The following is a 21810-nucleotide window of genomic DNA, read 5'->3' as shown; positions in this document are numbered from 1 at the left end:
CTGCCACTTCATCAACACAATGAGCTTCCCCCACGTGACCAATTGTGCAGACAGCCATTCAGCTGGCCATGCAAATAAAGGCAGTTCCACTGTAGGCTGAGCCCATGTAAACAAAAATGTGTTCAGACAGCCCCATGAAGCCATTCAAAGCATAAAATACCAGTTCACTTCCTTACTGCTCTCAAGTAGTCTGACAGAAACCATCATTCATACATCTTTCCCCCCAGTTAGCCTTGCACAAGAGTTGTTACCTCTTCACTTTGCTGAAATTACTTTCACCGTCTCCTGCAGAGTATAATATAAACCGACAGGATATCCCACTTACCTAGATACACAGCTTATTTGACAGCTACACTGGATAAATGGCTGTGAGAGTGAACCAAAGGGTGGCAAAAGTGGGGCAATCCATTATCCTACAAAGTCCAAGTGAGCAAGAATCCCAGTCAGAAAGGCCTTCATGTGAAAATGCTTCAGCGATGGAGCACATCAACAAGTTTCCACCCACCAAGCACAATTTTCTTAACCACAACTTTGCTGTATATTCACTATTTTTGATCTTTCCTAAATAAAATAACTATTTAACTAAAGTAAAACCAGGACATGGGCCAAGAGCTCTCTATATCCACATGAAATTGAGACAAAAATGCAATGACAAAAATAAAAAGGGTATGAGGGAAAGAGGTGGTAAATATAAAAGGAGGAAAAGTTAAAACAGGAATGTTTATAAAAGACAAGATCATTTTAGTATGCATTCCTGAACATAATCAGTCAGTCTGGGGAATGTGGAGCTACAAATAGCTCAGCCAATTGTTGTTCCCATAACTGAATGGCTGAGGAGAGCAGTTTACAGCTGACAACTCTGTACTGAACTTTCCTGCAACAGAAACTGCTGACCTTAATGTAGTCATAAAGATTTCAGTATTTTTTTGTTGTTGTTGTTGTTCTTTTTATTGATTTTAGTTTTTTTTCCCCCTCTTGCTCTTAAGTCGTAACAATAAAAAAAAGACAAAAAAAAAACATGTCAGATATTTGTAAAAAATTGTGCAAGTATTAGTAGTGGTTTAGGTTTAGGCATTAGATCTGAAAGCCATTAAAGATTTGTTGGATTTTATGGAATGAAAATTCTTTTTTTGGGCCGACTTCATAATACAACCTATCCTTCTGTCAGGGGTAGCTGTGCACAATTTGCACACAACATGAATATTACATCATTAAAAGAAAAATGTAACCAGTCCGTCACATTAAGATGCTTGTCAGCTGTTTTGACAGTTCTCTGTAGACTCTCCAGTACTTTTGTTAACATTACTCAACAAAACTGGCTGCATTTATTCTGCTATGTGATGTTAAAGGACAAATGCAATGGAAAAATTTTGACATTGCTCATTTTTTTTCTTATGGTAACCTTGCTGAATAAGGTGAAGTGAAAACAAAAATTATAATTAACACTAAACAAGACAAGGATTATAGATTATATATCCATAAACAAAAAATAAGCTGCAGGTTTAGGGATGTAACAAGCAGATATTGATATCAGTCCAATAGCCAAAATTTGCATATCAGAATAAATGGGTGTGCATTTAAAATGTCAGATATAAACAAGATGACAGAAATAATTGCCCCTTCTATACACTTGTGTTTAAATTTCATGTAACCCATTGTTTAATAATAAATGGGTCCATCTTGCTCATACCTGTCGCTTTTGACTATTGTTCTGTGGTTAAGTAATATCACCTGATCAAACCCTTTCTAACACTCCACCCTACAAAATTTAAGTTGCACCGAACATTTTATTTTTTTTATTTTTTATCCAATCCTATACCGATACATGGGCTAAGGGTACTGTCCAAAATCAGATATCGATCTGATGCTGAATCTGATCTAATGTTGAACACCCTGCTATTTTACAAGTTTTCCCACTTAGACATTATGGAGGGGTCTGAAATTGTCACCGTAGGTGCAATTCCACTGTGAGAGTCAATCTAAAAATAAAAAAAATCCAGAAAACACAATGTATGATTTATTTTTAACTATTTATTTGGTAAAAGACCTGTGCTTATGACACATTTTCAAGTCAGAGGACTAGAGCAAAGTGCTTTACAGTATATACAGTCATTCGCACGCACTCACACACTGATAGTGGCAAACTACATCATAGCCACAGCTGCCCTTGGGCTCTAAGACAGAAGCGAGGCTGCCACACACAGGCGCCACCAGCCCCTCTGACCACCACCAGTAAGCAATGTAGTTTAAGTGTCTTGCCCAAGGACACAACAACACTGAAATTTGGAGCTGGGGCTTGAACTGACAACCCTCCGGTTGTAGGGCAAACTTCTACAACCGACGCCACCGTTGCCCCTTTATTTATATGATACAGCCGCAAATAAGTATTTGGACTCCTGAGAAAATTAATATTAATATTTGGGGCAGAAGCCTTTGTTTGTAATTCTACAGCTCAAATGTTTTACTGTAGTTTTTCAGATGGTTTTGCATGCACCACATGGGTAATTTTGGACCACTCCTCCACATAGATCATCTCTAGATCAGTCAGCTTTTTGGACTGTTGCTGAGAAACACGGAGTTTGAGCTCCCTTTAATGATTCTCTATTGGGTTTAGGTCTGGAGATTGGATAGGCCACACCATGTTTCTTACAGAACCACTCCTACATCTCTCACAGTGGACATGCACCTACCATGACAAATTCAGACCCCTCCATGATTTCTAACTGAGAAAATTGCAAAATAGCATGGCAATCAAATACTTATTTTCCTCACTGTACTATGCAATGTGAGTAAAGGAATGATGCATAAACATGTTAAAATAAAGGTAACAATTGAACATGATTGCTCTGTGCAATATCATCAGCTTTGCAATCATCATTGTCATCAAGTCTATGCTAAACCGCTGTAACTGTACTGGTGTGTGTATAATATAAAATACAATTAGATCAGAACACTGGATTGACATTCAGCTAATTATTTAATATCAAAGTCGATATCTGATACAACACAGGTAGTTGTTGAAAATGGAAAAGAAAAAGAGGAGTTGTGAGATTATCTTTTTTAGGCATCAAAGCATATGTCCCCAAAGTTATCTCACTGTATAGAACAGACTGCTAGATGAAGCAATTAGAAAGAAAAACATGTGGGAGATATTTGGTCTATTGCAAAAAATGAAACAAACAGAAAGCAATGAAGCTGCTGATCACTGATCAAAGCCTGTCATATCAAAATTGTCTGATTCTACTAGTCTATGCAGTCAACTAATTACTGCTTCGTTAATATAAATCAGCATTTAAACAGAAACTCTGCCGTTAACTCAATCTTATCTAAGTTGAACATTGGTGAATTGTTTCTGTGAGCTGAAAACCTCAAGTTTCCTTCTGTTAAATGATTTAGAACTCAAGTTAATTCTGCTCTATTGTATATGAACAAGTAAAAGCTTGATTTTACTTTCCTGGGTATCCAAAATTGTTTAATGTCCAAAAGACCTTAACTAATCATCTGTGAAAATACATTTCCTCTTTATATTGCAACAAAAGGTATTAGGTTGATAATACACACTTTGTAAGCTTTAAATGAACTGAGCACTAAGCATTCTGAAGATATGCCATCAGTTGAAAATAGATAAAAATATCTAAAACAATGGTTTAAATGTGCTACTCCTGTCCATGAAAACAAACTCTACTTCTTTAGTAGCAACGACATGCAATGTAAGAACCACTTCCCCATGGAACTTAACTAATACCACCAAAGCCTTCCAAGCTAAATAAGAGCACTGACAACACACCGTTATAGCCCTGTCAAAACTGCAGCTCTGCAGTGAACCCAGACCAGGCACTCCTGCACTATCAGCATAGAAAACACCTTAAGAGTCAGGCCTGTCTGTTGAAGGCACAGATAGCTGACAGAGAAAGGTTTTTAACACGAGTGAGACATTCATTCACTGTGCTCAGGCGTCCACTCAGTAAGCTCAGCCTCAGTAAATCATTGATGAAAGAAAATCTGAAAATATCAATTTTAACCAATTGCAGCTTCCACTTATATTTGAACCCTTTCATGCAAAGAGCGCTCAAAATGATCATCAAGTTAAAATCTGGTTTTCTTGCTTTGCTCTTTCCTGTAATTATTCCTCTTACAAATTTAAAGTCCAAATAAGAGATGAGGGATAAACACAGACTGACTTCAATCCTGAAAAGTGCCAAAGTAACAAGAGAGTTTGTGCCAGGAACTATAAAAACATGTGACATAGAGTCGCAGTAAAGTGACTATACATTTAACACCAAACCGTATCAGTAAAAGACAGGCAGAAAAGACAAACTCAGGCAAAACAGTAAACGAACGTAGATGCCATATTTTGACATATGCATTCAGATGTGTAAAGCAGTAATTGGTAACAAAGCTTTTTCTGATTCGGAGTATGCAGGGAAAGAAATACATTCGCCTGTGTAACTTGTGAAAATCTGGGATAATTAACCATTTAACAAGCTACATGACTTAAAAAATTATAAATTTGTTTCTGCAGCAGTGAGAAATTCCTCTGCTTAGCCTTTCTTGAAACCCATAAAGAGCGAGGGTGATTTGTTTTGACACCGAAGATAAGGAAAGAGGAAAAGAAAATACAAAAAAAAATCCCATCCCAAGGCTGAGCGATATATAGAGGCTAAATATATTTACACAACACACAGCAAGCCTCTAACAAAAGCAGAGTTCCAACAGTAGGGCACTTCAAACAGAATGCATAAGCAGGGAAACAAAGATAGCAAACACAAAGCCAGAAGTGTGCATTCTGATAAACCCATTACTCAGAGCCAAGCACCCTGACTGCTTTATGACTAAAATGGTCTGATTCACAGCCCTCAGGAACACGAGTCTTTACTCTTTAGTCCACATAATTTTGGTTTATGGGAAAAAAGCAGAGCCCACACCCTGCCACCTCAGAGCTGCCTGCCTGTTCTCAGCTCTCTCTCTCTCTCTCTCTCTAGAATGGCTTAGGGACACACTGGGAACTTCAGACCAGTCAAAAACAAGAGGTTATTTGATTAGTATGGAATTTTATTAAGCTGTGGGTGGAGATGCATAGTAGCGGTGAGGGAGCCTTGGCAAAAAAGGCCACCATTCATTGATCAGGGGTGAGAACTCTAGAAAGAAAGTGATAAACGGACCCCTTGTGTGGGGATTCCACACAGGCACAGTCGCCACAGGTTTTTACTCTTAACTATGCAGAGCGTGTGGATATTTGGGTGAGTTTATTAGCCTCACTTGTATATGATGGGATGTTTAAAGCGTTTTGTTTTTTTAACAAACAAGGTAGCCATCTACAGCAGCCTATTCATAACAAAACACTGCAACGGTCTCGTGGGTGGGGTTTTAGGGCAGACTCCCACTTCCCAAACTGACAGTCTTTGATGCTTGGTAAGGTAGTAAGACAACTTCTACATCATTGTCAATATTGTTATGGACACACAACAAAAATGTGTTGTTTACAAACATGAAATAATAAAAAAAATAGTAAAATATTTTAAATTGTGATCAACTATTCATGTTTTTGGTTAGCTAGGATTACTATGATTTGTTTTTCTTTTTTCAAGCTCTCTACACAGTTAGGGGGTTACATACATGTAGGCTTCTAAGCCTTTAAACACTTTAGGAAAGCCCAGATGATGATGCCATGGCTTAAATAGAGGCACACCTCAAACACAATACTTCCTTCTGTGACATCATGAGAAAAATAAAAAAAAGAAGACAGGCTAAAAATCAAGCAAAGAATAATGGATCAGTAACTGCCTCCCTCATCCTGAAGGACTAGCTACATGTGCCTGAAAGTGCAGTATTTGTCTGCTTTACACATCAGGAAGAAGAGGATGCAACCCAGAGTTAAACAAGTCCAGTATCAACATTCACTGAAAAGCCACTTAGGAAAGAAGAAGTTATTACCCCAGTGGAAATAAAAGGCCAGGTCAATAGAGGGAAAACTAAAATTCAACAGTTTGAGCATAATCTGTCACATTTAAGGAAATTTAATCATACATTCCTGAGAACACCATAACAATTTTGTAGGTGGCATCTTCAAGTTAGGTGTTTTTTTTTTTTCCCAGTACAGGAAGAGTGGGTGCCTATCATATCTCTCCAAACATGTTTTCCCCCAACTTTGCATGTTTATAGTAGCAATCAGCTAAAATGATACACTTGTGAACTATAGCTCACATTCAATGCAAATTCAAAATGGATTTCGGTCTCTATATACTCAGGGAAAGTATGAATTTTTCTTTATGCCCCCAGTTGTGGATTCTTCTGACTAACTTGGATAATCCTATGATAAACTATAAATTAACCAAAATTTGTTAAACAATTTTCCACATGGGAATAACACATTTTTGCATGGGGAATTTGACAGGGCTAGGTTGACAACTGAAAGTGGTTTTATTTTTTTCCCAGAGCCGAATAAACAAACATGTTATGCATTATGTATAAGTGTTTAGAAGTGTTAACCAAGAAATCGGGCACCTTGGTTTTCTTATCTTTTTTTTTTCCTCGTTTTTCTTTTTTCTTTATACAATTACTAAACTCACCAAAACTTGACTATCACTCATGTATATATATGGATTGCTTATGAGCAATGTAATCAGAAAAATAATCACAGGCAATTTCTGAAAAACAAATAACAGCAATAGTTAATAAACAAACCTTATAGGTACTAAATTACCCAAACTGATTAAAACAGCAACATGTGCCAAAAAAACAGTTCATGTATTGTTGTTTTATTTTCTCTGTCATGTAAAAGGTTTTGGCTCTCCTAGAAAAAAAAATCAGCTGGGTGGAAGGAAATGTGTGAATCTTCTGATTTTAGAACAGGCTGCAACTACGTTTTCGATTTGACAAAATTATTTATTAGAAGAGAAAATGAGTGAACTAAGTTGGCCTGCATCAAATGTGCTGTCAGGTAGAGATGCTTACATATTTTCTATCTGTTGGGGGAAAATATGCCTTCAAGGCGTCAATGTCAGCTATTTTTCAAAGTGACAACTGAGACAATCTGTTGGTCTCGGAAAGAATTTCTGCTCCAAGGAATAGACTGACCCCGAAGAGTGGTAGCTAACAGGGCTAGCTAACAAGCTAAAAACTTACCAGTAGACAATCCGTGTTGATTTCCGACTTGGGGTCTTGTAACATAGCATCGATTTTCTCAAACCGTGCCTCCATGCCTTCTCCTCCAGACATTTTTGCTGCCAATTACAGTTCCAAGAGTAGGGTATGAAGAAAAAAAAAACAGCTCCCAGGCGAGGCAAGAAAGCTGGCTAGCTAGCTAGCTAGCTAGCCGTTGCCAGTTGCAGCTAGCCAGCCGAACGTCCCTTTCTTCGTGTGAACTTCACGCTGCACCTCAAAGAAAATACATCGCTGTCCCAGAGCTTTTAGAGAAAATTAAGACGTTCAAGTGGCACCTACCACTCCACATTTTCCAAGTCGGGGAATGTTTTCCCCCCTCTTCACTGCGAGTGGCAACCAACTTCAGTGTCAAAAGATAAATGCGGCGACAGATTAGACAACCGTAGGATGCCTCTGAGGATAAGGGCTTAAAACGTTGCAAACAAAAGGCAATTATAGGCAAATGCAATGTTCAAAAATAAACAGAGGGAAGACTAATCCAGGCGTGTTCCCATAGCTGTGCCAGGCCCATGCAGAAAGCCGCAATCTGACAGCTCAAAAGTAGAAGTTGTGGTGGAAAAAACTTCTGCTTCTTCCAAATTTCGAAGTTTAAATACGGGAGACGCTTTCAGGTTTTTCAACGGCAGTCCTTCCGCTGCGTCCCTTCAGCTGTCCGTGAAAGTCGAGTTTCCCCCCTTCTCAACAGCAAGAGCCTCACGACGAATATAAATAGGAATCACGTAAGTTGTGTGTTAGTTTTCGGAAAACAATCGCATACTGTGCACAATTTCTCTCACACAGCTCGGCCAACATGTCCGCCTTCCTGTTCAAACACCCCGGAGGAGCTGCTTCAAAATGTCAAAGGCAGTGCGCATGCGCGGCGCCGCGCCGCACCAAAGGAGCCCAGGCGCAACACGTTGCAATCCTAATGTTTCACTTAATCATTTTAAAAACACATTTTATAAAAATAATTAAAAAACAGAGAGAAATAATATAACATGTATAGATAATAAAGAAATACTATATTCCAGATTCTTCCAGTGATTCAGCTATTCTTTTCTACCATTTCCTGTTTGTTTCGGTAATATAAACCATATATGGTTTTCTTGGTCACACAGCGAAACATCGCAGTAAAAAAAAAAATTAAGAGCGCTTTAAAAGATATATGTTTTGCACGCAAATGTTACTTTCCTAATTTCTTTTTTGCCATTATTTTTACACAGTCGGGTATTTTCGAACTTGTGTAAAAATAACTATTTATAATAAAACACAATTTGTTGTGAAAAATAGGGAGTTGAACAGAATAAGTGATCATCATTACCAGTAGAGCTTTACCTTGTTCCTTTGAAGAGAGGGGGAATTAGATAGATAGATAGATAGATAGATAGATAGATAGATAGATAGATAGATAGATAGATAGATAGATAGATAGATAGATAGATAGATAGATAGATAGATAGATAGATAGATAGATAGATAGATAGATAGATAGATAGATAGATAGATAGATAGATAGATAGATAGATAGATATGCTAAAATAAAAATAAATACATTTATTTTCCATTAATGTACACTCAGCACCCCATCTTGAAAGAAAAAAACAGAAATGTAGACATTTTTGCAAATTTATTAAAAAAGAAAAACTGAAATATCAAATGTTCATAAATGTTCAAACCCTTCTTGTTTTGTGATGTTTAATGGCTATTGGCATATAATTTCAAAGTGCATTACTGCCACCTCATTCAGACCCTTTGTTGTGACAGTCATATTTAACTCACATGCCGTCCATTTATTCTGAGCTCGTTAAGAGGGTTCTGCTCCTTCATCGGAGTCCAGCTGTGTTTAATTAAATTGATTGGTATTGATTAGGAAAGGTAAACACCTGTCTATATAAGACCTTACAGCAGTTTCAGAGCAAATTAGAATCATGAGACAGAATTGTGGCAAGGTACAGATCTCGTCAAGGTTACAAAAGAATTTCTGCAGCACTCAAGGTTCCTAAAAGCACAGTGGCCTCCATGATCCTTAAATGGAAGAAGATTGGGATGACCAAAATCCTTCCTAGACCTCGCCGTTCAGTCAAGCTGAGCAATTGTTGGAGGAGAGCCTTGGCGAGGCAGGTAAATAAGACCCCAAAGATCACTGTGACTGAGCTCCAGAGATGCAGTAGGGAGATGGCAGAAAGTTCCACAAAGTTCTATAACTGCAGCCCTCCACCAGTTGGGGCTTTATGGCAGAGTGGCCCGATAGAAGCTTCTTGGAGGTGCAAGATGTATGAAAGCCTGCATAGAGTTTGCCAAAAAACACATGGAAGACTCCCTGACTATCACAAAGAAGATTCTCTGATCTGATGAGACAAAGATTGAACTTCTTGGCATTAATTCTAAGCATCATGTGAGGAGAAAACCAAGCACTGCTCATAACCTGCCCAATACAATCCCAACAGTGAAACAGGGTGGTGGCAGCATCATGCTATGGGGTGTTTTTCAGCTGCAGGGACACAAAGACTGGTTGCAATTAAAAGGAAGATGAACGTGTCCGAGTAGAGAGATATCCTGGAAGAAAACGTATTCCAGAGAGCTCAGAACCTCAAAATGGGCTGAAGATTCATCTTCCAAAAAGACAATGACCCTCAGCGCACAGCTACAATAACAGAAGAGTGGCTTGGGAACAACTAGCGCAGCCAGAGCTCATTTCTGGACAGACCTGAAAATGGTTATCAACCTACTCTCAACATCAAACTTGACAGGCCTGGAGAGGATCTGCAAGGAAGAATGGCAGAAGATCCTCAGGTGTGAAAAACTTCCCAAGAAGACTCATGCGTTTACTAGCTCAAAAGGTGCTTCTACTGAATACTGAGAGAAGGGTCTCAATACTTATGATGATGTAATATTTCAGTTTTTGATTTTTTTAACACGTTTGCAAACAAATTTGTTAAAAATAAATTGCTGAGTGTATATTAGTGAGAAATAAAAGGAACTTTATCAAATTTTAGCAAATGACTGCAATAAAAAGATTGAAAAATCTAAATGGGTCTGAATACTACGGAAGAGGATTAGGGCCACTGGAAAAAAAAAAAGTTAACTGATTTTTTTTTATTCTATTTCAGTATAGTATGGGAAAAAAGTCAGAATTCTGACTTTAATCTCAGAATTCTGACTTTTTTCCCATGTTAAACTGAAATAAAATTTAAAAATCAGTTTACATTTTTTTTTTCAGTGGCCCTAATCCTCTTCCGTAGAATACCTTACGTACCCGCTATAGATAGATATATAGATAGATTTTACCATCCATTTAGATATTTTATCGGCTTATAAGAAAAAAAGCTCTCGGTCCATATATAGCGGCAATACTAACACTATGATGACCAGTAGAGGGCAGTGTTCTAATAGATATGTCAGCACCCCCCAGATTTTGAAACAGAACTTTTGAATAAGGATCAATTTTCAATAAGGATGAAAATTCTATTTAAGTTAGGGATATATTAATACATAAAAAGGATAACTTTGCTGTTCAATAATTTTTGAACAGCAAAGTTATCCTGAACAGGAGCTTATACTTTTATCAATCAGCATACATATATCTTTATTGTCTTTTTTTTATCTATCTATCTATCTATCTATCTATCTATCTATCTATCTATCTATCTATCTATCTATCTATCTATCTATCTATCTATCTATCTATCTATCTATCTATCTATCTATCTATCTATCTATCTATCTATCTATCTATCTATCTATCGTTTTAGTTTAAATGTTTGTGTTTTTTTGCTACAGTTTGAGTGGATTTTTCTGCTGATCTGCACCAGTTCTTACAGTAGTTGTGACGTCAGCTGGTGGCTGGCTGTGCTCAGATCAGCTGAGTCTGAAGCAGCAGCGGAGGAGGCGCGTTTGGAGTCAGGGGCGCAACTTCACCTTCACAGACGCGACTTTCCACGGACATGGCGGCGGCGCAGCGTAACGGCTTCAAATGCCAGTAAGGTAAAGCCTAACATCGGGTTATTTTGCACTTAATGTATGACCGTACATGCATGCCAGAAAAAAAATGCACGACAGACTGTAGGAAGGTGGTCGTGCTCAAGCGGTCTGTCAAAAGTTTCTTCTTAACGCAGATTTTATCGGGGAAATGTGAGTGGCTGCAAAAAAAGTGAATGATTTGAGAAATCATTTTAAAGGGAAAAATTATCTTGACAAGATTCGTGAATAAATATGAGTAAACTTTTCTTTTTTGCTCTTTTTGATGCTGGTTTTCGCTTGGAAAAACCTGTTTTTCTTCATTTGTTTGGGAAGCCTCGCCTAATGCCTTAGATAGTTCACAGATAGCCGACTGTAAAGTCTATTGTTATTATTATTTGTTTCTGTCTATTTCATTTTATGTATTTTTTTTTATTATTATTATTTTTTGTGGTGAAAATGTAAAACTTAGAGGAAATGTATGTATCTTGTGAGCGTATTGATTCTGCGTGTGTTGAGTCATTGTTAATGATGTCAAGTAGGCTATATGAGGTCTGGGGCCAGATCACAAATTTAAGAGCTTGTCTGCAGAAACAGACAGTTGCCTAAGGCTTGCTGTTAAAACCAGCTGAGATGAAATCCTATCGGATGACAGTAAGCAGAAGTTATCTTTGTTTCTCCTTTGAAGAGCAGCAATATATCTAAAATTGTGTGTATTTTTTCATAAAGTGGGTTTACTAGGTTTTAGTACTATAAATTATTTCATAAAATATCTTTAATTTTTATTTAAATGTACAAAAAAGTACATAAAAAAATTAAAACTGCAATGTTTTGAATCTTGTAAAAAAAAAAAAAAAAAAACATTACTCCTGTGTCAATTGCACATCCATGCACGTATTAAATCACTTAACATATATTTCAGTGAGGGCAAAAATGAAACTCTAAGAGCTGCAAGATACTGAAATTATTATTAATTTAATTCCAAACATTTTCACTAACTATATTATTTAAATTCTAACTAGCTATTCACAAAATTTCACATCATCTGGAATAATGAAACAATCCAAAACAAAACGTATAAAAAAGATTATAGTTGGATGAAACTTTATGTGCAAAGTTGTTTAAACTTTTTAAACTCAGCAGAATATATATTTTCAAGCTTCAACTTCACACATTATGTTCCAAGCCATGTTCAGGTTTAAGATGAGTGTAATTATTCAGTAGCTTCCTTCACCAATGATGTCTGCACCAGAAATGTTTAATATAGTTACATGTATACAGGCTTGGACTGGAAACTGTTTTCGGCCCTGACATTTTTCCATCTACACCGGCCCACTCATGTCACTGATTCTCATTTTCCAGCCCAAAAAAATTCATAAACTGCCTGGATAAACAAAATCCTAAAGCCTAATTTGAACCAAAGTCTATTGATCTCTTAGGCCATAAATCTAAAGAAAAATATCTTTCACCCATAGACTGCTTTCCTAAACCCCCAGATTGGGGAACATCCCAATCTGGCAACATGTACGTAAGACAGGAAACGTTAGCCTTTATGCAAAACCCCATCATGCACCTCAACATATTTTTGCAAAATTTTCGAACATAAATTCACCAAATACAAGAGGATCATCGTAGCTTGGGTTAAAGAAAGCATTTTAGTTTTATTATAATTTAGCTTGTTGCAAGGATTTTACAGTAATAGAAAATTACGCCATATGCCAAACGCATGACAAGGAAGGGCTATATATACTGCATGTATCATTTAGGTAGTTAATATTGTATTAGTTCTTGAGGTTTTTTTTGTTATTTACTGTCACAGGTAGGTGCTGCGGCTGGAGAGTAAAGGGTAGATTATACTTCTGCACCCGCACACATCAAATGTTGGCTTGCGTCTGGTTGTGAATCAGTTTTGCTGGTATGCTTCTGCAACGTTGGTCTGGAATATCTAGAGACGCACAACAGTTTCTTGCCAGATTACCAGTCCGAGCCTGCATGTATAGCTAAATGGCTGAATTGTATTCTTACAAAGTGGCATATAAACCTTTTATTTAGTAACTACTCTTTCTGATACAACTGAGCTAAGGAGCTTGCTTGCGAGTTTAACTTTAGCCGTAATGTCAGCTTGTCAAAATTGGGTTGGAAGCGTTCTGAAATATTGCAACAAAATGGACTGGAATCCCTTTACCACGCTAAACACAGTTGTGTTATCAATAGGCAATGACAATCATAATCTTTTTGACTTTTTGTTTTTATTTGGTATTGTCCATAATTGTTTTCTATTCTATGATTCTATTCTATGATCCATTTCTATGATCTCCTTGGTTCCGCTTCCCTCTAATCTGCAGCATGTTTCTAATCAGCCACCTGCTCCTTGCTCCAGCTTAATGGTCTCCGTTTGACAGATCATCCTGTTACTCACACTGATGGTGAATGTAGCAACAGCATGGAGGAAAACTCTCTCTTAACAGGAAGGAAACTCGGGCAGAACCAGGCTTAGTGGGGAAAAAGATGGAGGCAGATACACAAAAAGAAAAAAAGATGCACCGATGTAGCAATACTGTATATGTTGAGGAAGGTATAGAAGGTATAATAGTAAACTTGCTCCATAGTTGGCTCTGGCTAGGAAAGACACAGTTAATCAGACAAACTGAGCCAGCTTGCAGGTCAAGAGGATGAAAAAGAACAAGTAGCTAGTCACAGTAAAAGCTGAGCCAATAACTTTTTATGTTGGAGAGAATGGGGTCTCAATACTGAAAACAGGAACAACTCTATCATCTGTAATATGAAACTGTTGACAGCAGTAGCCCAGTAGACGCTTCCCTCCAGGACGGTGTCACAGCTAAACAGAACATCATTACAGATGTAGAACCTATGTAGAGAGAGAGAAAAAAAAGAAAATGTTAGAATTTGAAATTTTGCAACATTGGAGAATGTAAAATGTTGCAGCAAGGGGAACTGATCCTTATGTCCTTCAGCAGCCTAAGCCTATAGTAGCATATCTACAGAGCTGGCTTGGGGGTTAACTAAGCCACTAAATATCTCTTTTAACAAGAAGGAATGTTATTGGCCTAGTCTTTAAAGTACTTATAGTGTCTGCCTAATGGACTAAAACTGAAAGTTGTTTCTACTGAAGGGGAACTAAATGTCCACCTCCTATTCCACTTTTAGAATTAGAATTCCTTTTAAACTAGTAGCTTGGGAGCGAAGTGCTCTCAACAAAAGAAACAATCAGACCTCTCATGTAATAACAATATCATATATAGAGTATATATATATATATATATATATATATATATATATATATATATATATATATATATATATATAGAAATTTGCTAGTTGACCCCTAATAAAGCTGTTACACTCCTTACTAGTTGGTGGCGGTAATGCAGTGACATTCAAACAGCTTTTGAACAAAACCAATGTGTTTATAGCTGCTATGTCCAAGAGATTGTAAAATGCAGCCACAAGCCACCTTCGTGTTAGAGCTTTTACAGAATACTTTCTAATCATCTGATCCAAAACAACTGTGTGATTTATAGTAGAACACGGGTTCTGGTTTGGCTTTTGGGCCGCTGAGTGCACCGGGTGAGGTGTGGGCAGTGCTATCAAAACCTTGAACAAAAGTGTCACTATTGTCGGATGGGTCACCGATATGTCCGTGATGATGTTGGCGATCATCCTCTGACTTTCTGTCAGAATCTGAGTCCCACCCAGTCCTATCAGTCCACCCAGTCGCTATCATCAATATTGTTGTAGTATTTCTAAAGCCTGTTTTGCTCTTAGATTTCTGCTGAAAAGCTTTTTTCCTCGTTAGCCAAAGAGTTCTAGATAGAATATTGGCTGCTAGGCAACGGTACTGAACAAAATCATCCACAGGAAAAAATTACAATGCAATTAATAGAGCTGTCAAAATGACATCTGGGGGAGATCGAGGTAAAATTAATCATATTTATTTTCTACATATTTTTTTTATTTTAAAAAAACTATGTGAAAATGAAGGAAATATAGAAACAGGAAACGTCAGTTACCATAAAGTTCCTTCCTTTTAAAATCTCCGAACTGTCAACGGCTTTGGGAGTTCTAGTGTTAAATCAGTCATACCTGTCTTTAGCCATGCCATGTTAGATCATGACATGTGAAGGAGGCTGTGAAAGTAGAACAAAGCGTTAGCCTCGCTGCATGCAGTTAGCCAAGCTCTATCGCTAAATAATTAGAGAAGCTGGTTAGTGAACTGGTTAGTGAACAACCTTCAGGTGCATAACCGCCAACAACTAATGAGGAATGTAAAGTGTCATCAATGTTGTAGATTGATGACACTGACTCATTCGCAGGATAGACAAATCCTGTCCAAGAGGGGTCTACGTATATAATGTCCATATGTACAGGTACATCTGATGCTTGTGAGCTCCTCTGTTCAATTAGTGATTTGCTATAACTGGTTTGACAATTGTGTAAAACGTAGTTTTAGTAAATTTTTAAGGGATAAAGTCCACCTCAAAACATAATCTGTGTAGTCAGTCCACTAAGAATGCTGTCAGAGCCACCTAGACCCCCGCATACCAGCGGTGAGCCGTCACTGGGAATCCCCAGCAGTAGCGGCCTCAGGCTGGCCAGCATTTTGAGGGCTTCTTTCGAAGCGCATCAGTCGCCTCAGATGCTCAGAAGTTCCTACAGGAATTTTTGATGTGCCCTTGATGTGCGTCAACCATAGCCTTAGCATGTAAACCGGCTATTTCTGCTACTCTAATTACATTTGGTGTGAATGTAGCATTAACTAATAACTTGTGAATGTAATATCCTCCATGTGAAGCTTAATGGTTAGTAGTGAACACCCTCCATAAAACCTTTTTCATAATTGTTTACCATATTAAAAGTAGGGATGCACGATATAATCGGCCCCCTATCGGTATCGGCCTGTACCGGCCTTAAAACTGAATATCGGACATCGGCCACCCCACCGATATTTAACCCGATATTTGATCAGCTTCTGAGTTTCTAAAGTCTAAAAAAAAAATATATATATATATATATACTACTTCTTCTTCTTCCTCAAAAACTTTTTTTTTACAGACTTAAAAACTTCTAAAGACGAGGGAAAAAATATTGATACATTAAAATATCACAATATCTTCATATGCTGATATATTGCCATTTAAAAACACCATATCAGTCTTTTACTAATGAAATATTGCTATATGTCATTGTTATGCTACGAAATCCCCCCATAATTCACAAAATTTTGCGGTATTTTTATATGTTGATATATTGACGCGGTATCGATCTATTTTACTAACAAAATCTCACAAGAATTTGCAAAATATCACGAGAGTTTGTAACAGAACGATGAAATTTCACGAGATTTTGAAAGTAAAATAGATCGATACCGCGTTTTTAAAAATCAATTTGATGTCAGCATATGAAAATATATTATTTTTCAAAGTGTCAGAAATGGATAATAAAACTGCTATTTTCAATGACTACTTATTTTTGTCCAGCTTTAACATCAGTATTGATATCGGTTATCGGCTACATGAGTTTTAAAATATCGGCATATCGGAATCCCAATATCGTGCATCCCTAATTAAAAGGACACAAAACTAATTGATTTGTGAATGAGGGATGACTAATTAATAAAATAGTAATACAATATTTTGAAATCTATTCAAACAAAGTGGCTTTTCAACCTTTTTCTCTAATAACATCAGCTTAGTAAATAATAAAGTAAATAGCCAACCTCAGCTCAGGTGTGGTACTAGCAGCAAAAGCTAGGAATTAGAAGCTCAGCTTGGTAGCATGATTGGATTTAACTTTAGTGCAGTTATTAAATAAGGTACAGCTTAATACAAGCTTGAATCTTATATCAAACTTAGATATTTCCCCTTCCACAAGTCTTTATGGAAGTTCCAAGCTTCGTATTTGTTAACACAGAATACAATTAAGATCACCGCACACAAGAAATACAAATAGGTAATGGTTGGCTGAACAAATCAAAGTTAAAATATTTAGGTCAGAATGTCAAGAAATATAAAGTGGCCGATGTTCAAATTTAACCGATATTAAACAACTTATTTACAATATTCCAGTCTAATTTATGTAATGTTAGTGACTAATATTTTATATCCTAAAACAGGATTTTTTGTTTTACCATATCCTTCACCTTATTGTTGTCCAATTAAAATGAAATGGTTCTCAAATTGCCCTGAAATCACATAGGTATTACTGTTTCTTGATGAGCCTTGTGAATTAGCTGGGTGGCCTTCCTCGATGAAAGCACGTGCAGCCCTGTCACAGAGAGCAAAGGCTGAAAGGGTCAGGTGGTGTGGGGGCTCTGAACGCTGACCATCTGGCCCTTGGGGGGCTGGTTTCCTTACTGACTGCCTTTGTTCCTGACCAACAATTGGGACTTAATCTGGGTGGAGATAAGTAAGGCCCCATGACACCACTCCTGCAATAGAACAGTTTTTTGTTGTTTTTTTTTTATACTGAGAATAGCCTTGAAGGAGACATCTCTGTCCGGATGTTTCTTTGTTGGGAGGCTTAAAACTGTCAGCTTTGGTGCTGAATTTCTGTGTTGGAGCTTTTTGTCAAAATGACAAAACAGAGGTGATGCATGTCCTCTGAAATAATCCATTATGTTGCTCAAATTGTGGTCATCATTTCCCATTAAATCACATATGTTGTTGGTTTCTGTATCAATATTTGAAAACATGGCTGTCCTCCTATTTTCCATAAAAACGCTAAATCTTTAGTTGCTTATCCTCCCATAAAGTTTTTAAATATACAATGCTTATCTCATTACTGCTTTATTTCCATGTATTATTTCTCTCTTTAATTCATATTTTTTTTCTAAATTGTTTTTGCCATGTGAGGCAAACAAAAAATGTCCCAAAATGCAGGGTGTTTTTCTCTTCTATAAAAGCTTAACGATGGGTAATATTTCGCATCCATTTCTACATGAGACAGTTGTCACCACGGTAACAGATTGATTAATTTTCTTCTATTCTCTCCTATTACATTTTAGCTTATATAAGATTTCTGCTTTTGCTGCCTAGTTCTAATTTCTTTTTTTTCTTTTTTTTTTGGTAAATTCAGAAAATGATGCTTCTACAAAAGGTAATCTGTTTTATAATCCGTGTCAAAGCAAATCAAAATGTTAGAGATCACTTTTATGCTCACTCTGTCATAACAAACCTATTGATTTGTGTTGCAGTCTTTAACACCGGTTTCTGGCTTTTCAACCAATAACAGAGACATATCCATTTTACATACTGATTCCTGAGGGAGAACCTTTGTTTTGAAACACCCACGCAGTCCACTTGTGATATTTAGGATACAAAAGGACCACAGGGATGGCTTGCCAAAGCAGACAGATGTTCTTTTTTAAAAGATACCTTTGATTAAGGGTTTTTCTAATTATTAGTGCAGATGGTCCATCAGAGTAAGTCCAAGTGAGAGCAAGATCATTGCTTTTTGCTTCTTTGGTTTTTCACAAACTATAGAAAGGAGGTTATTATTAAAAGGTTATTTATCAATTTACTGAGTCTGGCGTTAATTATGGAGCTATCAGCTGAGCCTAAACAGCTTTATTATAAAAAAAATTCAAAGAATGTTGTAATAATACACATTTTCTGTTTTTTTTCACTCCAAGTCAGCTTTTGTTATTTAGAGCTGTGCAATAATTGATCTTCATCGCAGTGTTAATATTTACAGTCAATGACACAAAAGCAGTAAAGCAGACCCAGACCATATATTTATAATGATTGTTTTACACCACATGTGACTGGACTCAACTCTGAAATAGAGACATTTCTCTTGCCAGGAAATGTTTTTCTAAAAGGTTTGTGGATTATCAAGATATTTTTTGGAAGGTGGTTCCTTGTTCTCTGATTGGTTTCCAGTGTTTTGGCCACGGTACTCTCCAAGGATGCCAACTTTTTCCAATACTTTCAATGTTAGATCATAAAACTTGACCTTAACTATGATAAAAGAGTCCCATGTTGCTTTAGGTGTTCTTGTGGGATTTTTCTAACCTCCTGGGGGAGTGACCATTCTTGGAGCAAATTTGCAGCTCTGGGAAATTTCACATCTGTCCCCTGCCTTCTGCATGTGTGGTTAATAACTCTCATAATACTTTGTCAAAGCCATAGATATGGTTTTGTGAGTCTTTCCAGACAGATATATGTCAGTTCTTTGTTTCTTATCTGTTAAGTTTATGTGGATTGCATCTTCTTGTGTTCCTTTTAGAGATCTTTTAGTACATTTTATGTTATCATACACTGTAGGATTTTTTTTGACCTGTGGCAAGAAAAAAAAAAAAAGTTAGCTTTTCAAAACATGTGCACAATCTTATTAATGATTTAGCAAAGATTGATGATTACATTTTCACTTGGGGCAACAATAGTTTAGCCTTTTTTCCTTTATTGAATTAAATCTAAAACATTTTTTTTTGTATTTGGGTTAGCTTTGTCTGACATTCATTTGTGTGACAAAAAAGCAAAACAGAAGAAACGTGTTGGGGCAGATACCCTGGTATGGTATGACTGAAGTGCGCAGTTTCACAGAATTGATATTATGATATTCAAAAATGTTTTCCTAATCGATAGTAAAACTTTTTTTTTTTTTTTTTTACAAAAAACGGATACATTTTTTCCTTTCTGTTTTCTATAACATTTATTCATTAGCGTTAGAGCTGCAGCTATATATTGTTTTAGTAACAAATTAAATGTTTTGATACTTACAGCAGACTTCGTGTTAAACAATAGATCAAAACCTGCCTACTTAGGTAGTATTGGTATTTTATATTTCACATAATTGCATATTTTCTTATCTTCTACCTGCTTATACTGTAACACTTGAAGTATACCAAGCCATTATCTGAGTTTGAATATTTGCAGGAAGCAAGCCTAAAATTCACCATTTGACATCCATGTCGAACATTGCTCTGGAACCCTAAAAAAGAGGGAGGTATGAGTAAGGGACCAAGCAGAGATATGCACAGAGAAGACTACAAAGCATATTTTTAATTACCTAAAAATAACACACAAAAAAAAGAAAAAAAAAACAGAAAAAAAATGAAAAGCAAATAATCCCCCAAAATTACACAAATTATAAAAAAAAAAAAAAAAGAAGAAGAAGAAAGAAATGTGACCAAGTAAGCCAAACACTGCTAAAACAAGCATCACTGACCTAATCTAACAATAAACACACAGCGGATTATACACAAAAGTGAAAAAAAGTAGACACAAACAACAATGAATTACACTATGATGCTTGTTTTGGCCATAAACTCATAATTACAAACACTTTTCAAACTGAAAAATAAGTACCAAAATTTCAACATTTCCAGATCTTTTGTTTGCAAAAAGTTAGATTCTCCTGCTTTCATCAGACTGATTATTTTCATCTACTTGCATCATAATGTAAAAGGGTTAAGGACACGATTCTCTAGAGTTTGACTGCATTGGATAAACAGCCACACATACCCTTTTACTCTTTTTGGAACAAACAAAGAGCTTTAAAATAACTTTCAAACTCCAAGTTTTATGATTTTCAAATAGAACTTGTTCAGTTTGTTGTGAGGTAATCTTTTTATCCAAATTTGTGCTTCTGTGGAAAGACATAAAGAAAAAAAATGAATCAACCCTTTAGAAATGTCCCTATTTTCTATGTTTTCGTGTTAATAGTTTCAAGCAAACTGGTAAACATAAATGAATGTATAAAGTTTGTTGTAGAACACTTGATTTTAAACCAAACATTAAAATGAAAAGAGCCTCTCTGCTCTGATTAACAGAGCTAAATGTGTTCCACGTCCTCTGTTGTAAACATTAAACCTTTTATAATAAGCCAGGAACACTGTGTTCCCTGCAAATGTCTGGGTGCAAATCAATGAAGGAAAACCTTCAGTGACTCTAAATCACTCTCTGTTACTCAGGAGCTGTGGTTTGAACAGTTAAGTCTCTCAAAGTGCACATCTGGAACCACTCATTTATGGATGGACCGAATGATCTCTTGTTGTTGATATTTCAGTAAAAGCATGAATAAAATGTAAGCACATCCTACCCATCTAAGTGTTTAAATCTGCAGTAAGAAATGCACCAAAAAGTCCAAGGGAGTGAAAGCAGATAAGGCCTAGAGTTCAGCTAAGGGGAGGCTTTGGATGGGAAGAGAAGAGAGAAAAAGGATAAACAGATGTGGGTGAAAACTAAACAAGGCATTTGAGTTGAAAATATAAGTGTAATGGACAAATATTATGTATTTTTATCATATAAACCTCAAAATGTGGCTGACAGGATTACTAAGTGGATATGCAGTGGAGGCATACATGGGGAAATATGACTCAGACTGTCGGAGCCATATAATGTTGTATGACATTTGACAATTGGATCATTAAAACCAATATGACAAAGACCTATGCCCCTCCCCCTGCTTAAAGGAGATGTCAAAGGTCTGTGACCTTTTCCATTTATGTGCATTGATCCCTGTGCTGGGGGAGGGTCTTCCTCCTCGCTGCCCTCCACCGTCAGCTGTTACTGTATGTCTTAGCTTCACCTGCAGGAAGTCTTTTGTTGTTTCACGATTCTTTATTTTTCCTATGTAAAAAATAATAAAAAAATGTTTTAGTTCATACAGTTTGTTCTTAATGACTGTACATATGCATAATAGGTTTCTAAACATCTAAACAAGTTAAATGACGGCACCCTATAGATG

At 36.6% G+C, this 21810-nt stretch overlaps 2 protein-coding genes across 5 annotated transcripts in view; one reads left to right on the top strand and one right to left on the bottom strand.

The window, feature by feature from the left end:
* rock1 (Rho-associated, coiled-coil containing protein kinase 1) overlaps nt 1-7997 on the bottom strand; it is a 46843-nt gene extending 38846 nt beyond the window's left edge. For all 3 annotated transcript variants that reach the window (XM_038301575.1, XM_038301576.1, XM_038301577.1), the window contains exon 1: nt 7126-7997. In XM_038301575.1, coding sequence (XP_038157503.1) covers nt 7126-7218 — 93 coding nt within the window. In that variant the 5' untranslated portion in view covers nt 7219-7997. The remainder of the gene's footprint in view (nt 1-7125) is intronic.
* Nucleotides 7998-11000: 3003 nt separating this feature from the next.
* The window catches only part of greb1l (GREB1 like retinoic acid receptor coactivator), a 65980-nt gene continuing 55170 nt past the window's right edge, over nt 11001-21810 (top strand). Inside the window, exon 1 of one of the 2 annotated variants that reach the window (XM_038301555.1) lies at nt 11001-11127. The gene's annotated coding sequence lies outside the window, so the exon portion shown is untranslated. The remainder of the gene's footprint in view (nt 11128-21810) is intronic. The other variant, XM_038301556.1, reaches the window with a different exon arrangement.

The sequence above is a fragment of the Cyprinodon tularosa genome, unplaced genomic scaffold (genome assembly GCF_016077235.1).
Source record: "Cyprinodon tularosa strain WSP-4 unplaced genomic scaffold, ASM1607723v1 ctg47, whole genome shotgun sequence".
NCBI classification, from domain to species: Eukaryota; Metazoa; Chordata; class Actinopteri; order Cyprinodontiformes; family Cyprinodontidae; genus Cyprinodon; species Cyprinodon tularosa.
Note: the sequence above shows the minus strand (reverse complement) of the source record. Positions and strands in the feature narration are given on the sequence as shown.